The 9,274-nt window shown below is 37.1% G+C and overlaps 1 protein-coding gene across 1 annotated transcript in view; it reads right to left on the bottom strand.

Moving 5' to 3' along the window:
• Positions 1-8,761, bottom strand: part of LOC135212193 (uncharacterized) — a 236,110-nt gene extending 227,349 nt beyond the window's left edge. Inside the window, exon 1 of the mRNA XM_064245638.1 lies at positions 8,557-8,761. Coding sequence (XP_064101708.1) covers positions 8,557-8,577 — 21 coding nt within the window. The 5' untranslated portion in view covers positions 8,578-8,761. The remainder of the gene's footprint in view (positions 1-8,556) is intronic.
• Positions 8,762-9,274: the final 513 nt, after the last annotated feature.

Genomic DNA, 9,274 nt, shown 5'->3' with positions numbered 1-9,274 from the left:
ATGTAGGGCCGGTAGATCTTAGAGACAGTATTCTATTCTTTAGTTTGAACATTGTGGAGTGTCCCCTCTGATTTCGGAACTGTACTTCCCATATGATTAGTTCACGGGTTCCATTTCCAACTCAGCCAAAATGAATTCTTCAATGTACTTACTTCATGATCATCGTTCTCAGGGAAAATTCAGATTTCATCAGATTTTTCTGCGGTAATTGTGCATTATACCAAGAGTTACGAGCTAAGCATTTAATTTCTATTTTATGATGTACTACAAACGCAACAAATAGGAAATACGTTTTCACACAAAACTATAAAACCTTCAAGAAGACGATGTCTTAACTAGAATTGAATCGAGTAATGCGCTAATTTTGAAAGATTGCATAAGTTTCCACAAGAACCTTATACACTGATGGGAATGTTTGGTCAATTTCCATCGTTCTCATTTAACTACATACTACACTGACGGTGACTTAATTTCTCTATAAAAAAAAAAAAAACTTTAATATCATATCTCTCTTCATATATGCACAAGGTCTCTCACAAAAAGCACTGTAGCATTTTCCATAAGTGTAACGTAAACAAATACTACCCTTGATATAGTCATGCATATCTTTCCGATGTGATATCAATTCCTTATTCTTCCGTTTCAAAACAACTGCGTTCCTTTAATTAATCAGATTAAACAAAGGAAATGAGAATCTTTAATCATTGTAAAGTAAAATCTTAAATCGCTGTAATTTTGAATGTTCGGGCTTCAAAATAGCAAACCCCCTGCGCTTACTTAGCTATATTCCTTTTGATGTTGGAAGAAAACACGCAGTCATTATCAGGCATTGAATTAAATGGTTTTTTGTTTATGACAGCTTTGAAGACCTCACGGCAATCCTTTTAAAACAGGAGATAGTAGTGCTACACCCCAACGCCTAAAACCAAAGAAAACGGTAACCTCGCTTTAAATATTAGAATTATGGTTCATGGAGAAACTATGGAGAAACTAATTACAGGACGTTGAGTCTAAAGATATTGCAGCTACTCCTATGTTTCCCTTTCCTTCGTGGTTTATACCTTTATTTATGCATTTATCACCTTCCAAACTTTAGTGATTCAGTTATACATATGGAGAAACAAGTCTGACCTTTATATGTACTACATATTTTGAAAGATAAAAAGACATTGAATAGCGGAATCTAAGTTTCCCGAAAGGTTTCTGTCCAGATTTATCTTGAAATATATATACATATAGAACATAACTGTGGATCTGTTTCTCCATTTCAAGATTCATGCTACTAGGAGTAATTTTTAATTATATCATGAATATTCATCTAAACATTCATAGAACATTCGAGAAATAATGATGACAAGATATGCAAGACAGACGGACAAAACGTGGAAAAGGCTACTTTGTCATTTGGTGAATAATATCATCTAAATTAATAATCTACCATAAGAATGAAGCGAGTGAATTTTGGAAGAAAATAGGAAAAAAAAAATAGGTTGCTGGGGGCCGGAAAAAAGGGAATACAAACTATTCAGTATCTAGAGAGAGAGAGAAATAGAAAAAAAGTCAACCCACACACACCATTGTCTGCTATCGCGTGTCTTACACGGTATCTCACCCATCCACGAAAAAAAAATCCCACAAAAATCTATAAAAGAAATTTTCCACTCTCGGCTACGTAAAATCACGATATCATTGGTATTGGATTTATAGCCCCCTCCCCGTACACTTAATCATGCGGTGAAAATGGCATAAAATATCTTACGGTTTTTGTAACAAACTTGTTTCCCCTTTTGAGGATTATTCCCTATAGAGGCAGAGGGGGGGGGGGGGGGGGGTGCCACGACATCAGTGCATCTCAAGCGGTGCACTGTAGGCATTAGTACTTTTAACATTTACTGTACCTCCTTCCATTATCTTCCATGATTCTTTCTACCCTCTCCTAACAATTATTGGTTATAGTGCAACTGCGAGGTTTTCCTTTTGTTACACCTTTCAGACCGTTATACTCTCAATATCCATTTCAGCGCTGAATGACCTCTTTGGTCCCAGCGCTTGAAGAAATTGAACCTTTAGGCCTAATTTCCCTAAAATTATTATTAACAGGCTACAGGATTTTTATCATGAATAATTTTTAAGTCAAGGAATATAACAACGACAGTTTCATGTCCTAAAACCTGGACCTGCCAATGCATCGTGACCTAACCTGGATCAATCTTAAAAAGCCGCCTCGCACTTCAGAAAATGAAATACACAATCGTCATTGCCAATTACCTTGCCCTTTCACTGCCTGCAAAATGGAAGCAAAATCAAAAGTTGTTGGTACCTTGCGTACCGTATGTATAAAAAGGATTTTCTACTCAAGAGTGAGTCAGAAATGCGGTTTTCTAACGGCTAATGCATTGCAGTTTAGATATAATAGAAATAATGAAAAAAGATAACAAATAATCGAGTTTTCTGTACAGCATGCTGTATGAAACTTGGCCACGGCCCGCTGGTGGCTTGTGTTGTTGGCATCTTTAGTGGTACCAGACACACGGTCATGGCTATAGTAGATTCACATCAACCGTGCATTTGACGTCTAGGTCAGTCCTTATGACGCACCTGATTGGTTGTTGATAAGCCAATCACAGGGCTGGAAACTCTTTCGAGAGTTCACATGGACAGGATGTAGTATGTTCCACCTCTTCTGAGGTATACGTTTGAAAGACGTATCCCTCAGGAGAGGTGGACTATACATCCTGCCTATGCGAACTCTCTCGGGATTGGCTTATCAACAACCAATCAGGAGCGTCGTAAGGCACGGGCCTAGACATCAAATGCACCGTTGATGTGAATCTACTATAGCTTTAACTTTAAATAAAATAAAAACTACCGAGGGTTGAGGAATGCAATTTAGTATGGTTGATGATTGGAGGGTGGATGATCAACGTACCAATTTGCAGCCCTCTAGCCTCGATAGTTTTTAGGATCTGAGGGCGGACAGACAACGCCATCTTAATAGTTTTCTTTTACAAAAAACTAAAACGGGCTTATGTGCTATTGATTACAACCCTCAGACACATAAGACTCGTTATGTGTTAATGGTTATCATGCTTGCAAAGTAACGAGTGATGTGCTACTGATTTCTACCCATACGGTTGATCTCCTTCTTCGGCCCCGCCCACACGGTCGAGCTTTGTTCGACGAACTTTGTCCGATGTCACGTCAGAAGCGGAGAAACAGCGAGAAAAGTCAGAACTGTGCAGCGGTTTCTCCGCTTCTGACGTCACATCGAACAAAGTTCGTCGAGCAAAGCTCGGCCGTGTGGACGGGGCCTTCCAGTTTGTTCTATCCATTTCTCTTATTTTCTTTTATCATTTCCTGTTATTTCATCCTCCTCAATTATATCCTTCCAACTACCTCCACCTCTTCCATTTATTTAGGCACCTTCATCCTATTCCTGCTAAACCTATCCCTCCCTTTCTTGCGTCTATTGCGGCATTTCTAGGAGCTCTTAACATTTTCCTCGTTCTGCATCTTTAGCAACATTTTTTTATGTTTCATGATATACTTCACCGCAGTACCGAGAGTTAAAACTTAGTACAGTATATCTTTACTCATTTTTCCACTTTTCCTGTTAGTTCCCTTTTTTGTGGCCTGAACATACCTCTACTTCCCGTTATTTTCCAAACTATATCTTGCAGTATATGCCTCTGTTACTCTACTTTCTCTTTTGAAGTATATATTCATTTCTTTTGCTGTCACTTGCCTGCCGACGCTGAGTATACCCTTGTTTCATTATAACGTAATAAGTCTCATTTAAAGCAATAAATGCCATTTAAACACATCTTACTAAAGCGTGTTCCTTTCTTATGCATATTCTAACACGGGTAGAAATACACATTTCCTAACGTTCTCAGAAAAAACATTGTCAGCAGCTTTAACATGACTTGAATACATAAAAAAAAATAATACGTAAATAATCGCGAGTCTATATTCTCTCGAAATTCAAACAGTTGCACCACTTAACGTTTCCAAGAACAGTTAAAACACACACGCACACAAAAAAAAAAAATCTATAAATCTATTCAATCACTTTTTTTGCAACATCCAGTGACCCGACTCAAGAGAAAAAAATTACACATTCCGAGTGACTCCGTCAAGATGGCGAGTTTTTTTTTTTTTTTTTTTTTGCTTGGGTCATCTATTCGCTTACAATGAGACCAGGCATGCAAACCATGGTTACCGGATCGGCTATAATAATAAAGCCGAGAGGCAACTTGGGGTTATATCGAAAATATGCAGCAATGTCGACGTTATATCACATATAACTTTAATATATAACTTTGCATTAAAAATTAAACTATATATACTTAGGTTAAAACACACTAAAATATACGTGCATATATCTACATACACAAATTATATATATATATGTATATATATACATATACATATATATATAATATATATATATATATATATATATATATATATATATATCTATATATGTATGTATATATATATATAGTAGGTGTGTCCATATTGCTTACGTTTCAAGAGACCTGTCTCGTTCTCAAAGCTGTAAAAATGCATAAAAAATAATTGATAAAAATAGATCCATACTTAAAATTATAACCAAAACAAAATACTATGCTCTGTCAGCAAAAAACCAGGGGAAAAAAAGTTGCCAGTTAAACAAAATCTAAAAGCTGAGCGACATAAGCCAAGAAAGAATACTAGGCCGGGGTCAACTCACGTCAGGTACAGAGTTTTGGAGGTAATTTGGTTATTCAACTTTATCACTAAAGTAGCCTAATAAATTACCATTCAAAGATAGAAAGCTCAAATGACTTAAGGTTCTTTGCAGCGTCCCTTCGGGCCCCCGCCTGCAACCCCTTTCGTTCCTTTTACTGTACCTCCTTTCGTATTCTCTTTCTTCTATCTCACTTTTCAACCTCTCCTAACAGTTGATTCATAGTGCAACTGCGAGGTTTCCCTCCTCTTACACCTTTCAAACATTTTACTGCCCATTTCCGTTTCAGCGCTGAATGACCTCGTTAAGTCCTAGCAATTGGCCTTTGGCCTAAATTCTACATCCAATTCAATTCAATTCAAGACAGGAAGCGACGAATTAGGAACTTGGGGAAGTATTTTAAACCGTTGCATCAAATTTCAGTTTTACGCATTTTGCCCTGTTCTCGAATATTTGAAAACTCCGGATTAGATAATACAGGGTGTCCATAAAGTTTCTTTACAGTTTAAAATAAAATACGTTACAAAAGCCGTTGATGACATATTTTAATCAGATTTGTCCTATGTACTCGGCAGTGATCGAAGATTTTAATCACATTGCACTAGTTTATTTCAAGTGCCCTGTTGATGAACAACTCACCTCCCCCCCCCCCACAAAAAAAAAAAAAAAAATGGCTCCTGCTCAGAAATTACGGGCTGCTCTATGAGCAAGAGCCCCGTGCTGGCATAAGGGCAGCAGAAAAAAAAAAAAAAAAAAAAACAAACACACACACACACACAGATCTAAAAAGGGCACAATATTTATCATGGTTTACTGAAACAACACCGGATACGCTGAACTACGTTAAGTATGGAAGAGATTCACCGTCACGTCCGCCAATTCGTGAACGGCACAAGAAATCTATGGGGGGGACAGAGGCAGTGTTGCATACAGGGAGCAGTGGACTACCTTCCACAATTTGCCAAGACGCAGTGCAATAATCTGCTAGACTTAAGCTGATGGCAGACGAAAGTCCGTGAAAGTTCACAACTCTATGAACGTTAAGGTGAAGTATGCAGGGTGAAAAGAATTCATTGCAACGGTATTTAACGCCTCTCTGTGTATATTTATTAAACGACTTTATGTTAACATGAATACTAAGCAAAGTTCTTAGATAATCTGACAAATACCTGGAAAACCCTCCAGAAACTATTCCGACTGCTCGCTTAGGTGACAACTCCGCAATCTATCAGTTCACTCAAGATTAGCAGATCAAAGGTCTACACCTAGCGCAGATCTGGCTGTACCACATGAAAATAAGAATTTTTTTTTCTAATAAAAATCATAAACTAATACACGGCGCTGAAAAATCCTATGATTTGGTTTCAGAAAATGACTGGGCTTCAGTTCATTGATATGAGCCTAGTTTGTTTGTTCGTATGGCGTTTTTACGTTGCATGGAACCAGCGGTTATTCAGCAACGGGACCAACGGCTTTACGTGACTTCCGAACCACGTCGAGGTGAACTTCTATCACCAGAAACACCCATCTCTCACACCTCAATGGGATGCCCGAGAATCGAACTCGCGGCCAATGAGGTGGTACGCCAACATCATACCGACCACGCCAATGAGGCGCTTGCTGTGTGCGCCTGGTATCTTGTTTCAAAACAATGACTCTTTTTTGCATTCTTCCACGAATCCCATTTCATCTCAAAGTGTTTATTAGAGCGAAATTTCACGATACCAAATGTTTTAACCTTTTAATCAAATAGAGATGTTTTACCCCTTTAATTAATAGATATTTTACCCTTTTAATCAAGAAAATTTTTATCCCTTAAATCAAGAATTTTTTTACCCCTTTAATCAATAGAGATGTTTTACCCTATTAATTAATAAAGATGCTTTACCCTTTTAATTAATAAAGATGTTTACCCCTTTAATCAAGAGATTTTTTACCGCTGTAATCAAGTAGAGAAGTTTTACCCCTTTAATCAAGAGACGTTTTACCCATTTAATCAAATAAGAGATGTTTTACTCCTTTAAGTAATAAACGTTTTACCCCTTTAATCAAGAGACGTTTTACCCATTTAATCAAATAGATGTTTTACTCCTTTAAGTAATAAATGTTTAACACATTTAATCAAGAGACGTTTTAACACTTTCATATATAGGGACGTTTTACCCATTTAATCAACAGAGATGGTTCACCCGTTTAAACAATATAACCAGTTCATCGAAATATCGCAACGACAATATACTATAACCCTAATTTTACTATTATACGTTCAGTGCATGCGACATTTACATAGCTTCATCCTAAGTAATAACCATTGTTTCTTATTCATATTCTTAAAATCGGTAAATGTATATAATTTCACTTGATTATTCATTTCTTCATATCAGCAATATACTTCTTTAGTTTACTTCTCTCTCTCTCCAAATAAATATACGTGTATATATATATATATATATATATATATATATATATATATATATATATATATATATATTTCTTCTGGGACGTTACAGAGGAAGGGCTTGATATAGAACAAACGGACGAACTCATAAACGTACTTGAAACAATGCTCGTGTAAATGGGTCTAAAGGAAAGTTATTTACAAATGTCGCGAAGTTTATGATAAAATCCTGTATTTGCTGTCCAAAAACACCCCTCACCCTCTGGCTACAATGCCATCCCTTCTGGCTCTATATTCTGTTTTTTTCCATCTGTCCATCCGCCTGTGGTGTTTACGCATGGTAACACTGCGTCCCGGGCTTTAAATAATATCCTATTTCGAATATTAACGGTGTAATTCGCATACAGTAAATTATTAAAACACTTTTCAGTTGCAATTGTACACCAAGATGTCTTTTTATTTACCTAAAACTTGCACATAGCGTAACTATTTAAAGCCCGGGACGCAATGTTACCATGCGCGACCACCACAGGCGGATGGACAGATGGAAAAAAACAGAGTATAGGTCAAGTAAGAAAATATATATACATATATATATATAAATATGTATATGTATATGTATATGTATATGTATATGTATATGTATATGTATATATATATATATATATATACGTATATATAAATTCCTGAGTTTACTTTTAAGGTTCTTTTTTATTTAGAAAACAAGACATGCATCGTCAACGATGTAGAATCCATAACGCGAACCTAGCATTAGCCCAAAGACAGGATTATAAGGACTACAAAATGCAATATCTTTCGCAAAATAACTTTAATATAAACTAGGTAAGTGCCATTATGTGGCCCCTCAAATAAAAATCTGATGATTAGTATCAACTAATAATTCGAATAACGTTTGTATCAGATTTATAAATTCTAGAACGCCAAAAAAGGGGGTTTGATATTACAAAGAATAACCTTCCATACATGAAACGCTGCACACGTATGCCAGAATATCTACCAAAAGTCGCCCAGTGATAATCATATACCCAGGGGTTAAATTATTATATTAATAAGGAAAGACGAGACGTATAGCTAAAACGTGACAGTGAACGGCCGTGTATTATGACAATAGCCTTACACGGGTTAAAATATATAAAATACGATACAGAAAAGGATAACACACAAAACAAAAGTATCCCCGCAAAGCGTAAACTCAAATGGTGGTGCGTCGGGTAGAGTAATTGCCAAGTTGTTAATTTTACTTTTTGTTAACAATTTGGATAGCCTAAATGCTTGCCGAGCGGGTTCTTAACTGACGAGTTCTTAGCTGACAGCTGAGGACCCGATGCCGATTGCTGTAGAAAACTGTTACTGGGTTAAGCAGATTAACTCCACATTGAAAAGTTGTGGCATCAAAATCACTTACCAAAGTCAAGGAGACATCCATCACTACAGCGGTTCTGTCGGCGTCACATCGGGATGGTTCTTCAGCTATGCAAAGATTCCTTGGCTGGAAAACCAAAGGTCTGTAGCGATGCTTCTTCCACCGAGACCGTATCAGTAAATATACGGTAGTACCTCGGGTAGATATGGAGAAATATCAACAGACGGTGTACTAGTCACTAGTACCAGGTGACTACTTGACGCCTAGAATGGACGCAGCCATCTGCAGGAGTCCACCAAACTCGCTGACGACGTTGGCGATCAAAGTGACGGTGGCTGCGTCCGAATTCGTTCGAGTTGGCTTCTAATGTTACTGGTATAATGAGACTGATGTCAATGTATGGCTTTGCCTTACAGTTATTCATTCACAAATGTCAACATGTGTCCTGGATTAAGAAAAAGGTCGTTAATAAAGAGTACTTGAGTGTGTGCTATACAGTTAATAAACGTTTTCAGGATAATTACGATTCCCTGCTCATCATTTGAAATCGGTGATAATGAACAAAAAACTGTTCGTGTCAACCAACGATCGCGAGTTATGGTCTAGTAAAGCATGCTACCGAGTTTTAAAGTGGCAACTTCGCTCTGTATTTATTTGTGTTTTTGCGCTTGATCCGCATCGGAAAAGAATGATGACACAGGATGGAATTTGCAAGGAATCATTCAGTCGCTTTAGCAGAAGTCGTCGAATGATTTTCAAC

The sequence above is a fragment of the Macrobrachium nipponense genome, chromosome 40, assembly GCF_015104395.2.
Source record: "Macrobrachium nipponense isolate FS-2020 chromosome 40, ASM1510439v2, whole genome shotgun sequence".
Taxonomy (NCBI): domain Eukaryota; kingdom Metazoa; phylum Arthropoda; class Malacostraca; order Decapoda; family Palaemonidae; genus Macrobrachium; species Macrobrachium nipponense.
The sequence above is the reverse complement of the archived record's forward strand: the minus strand, read 5'-3'. Positions and strand labels throughout refer to the sequence as shown.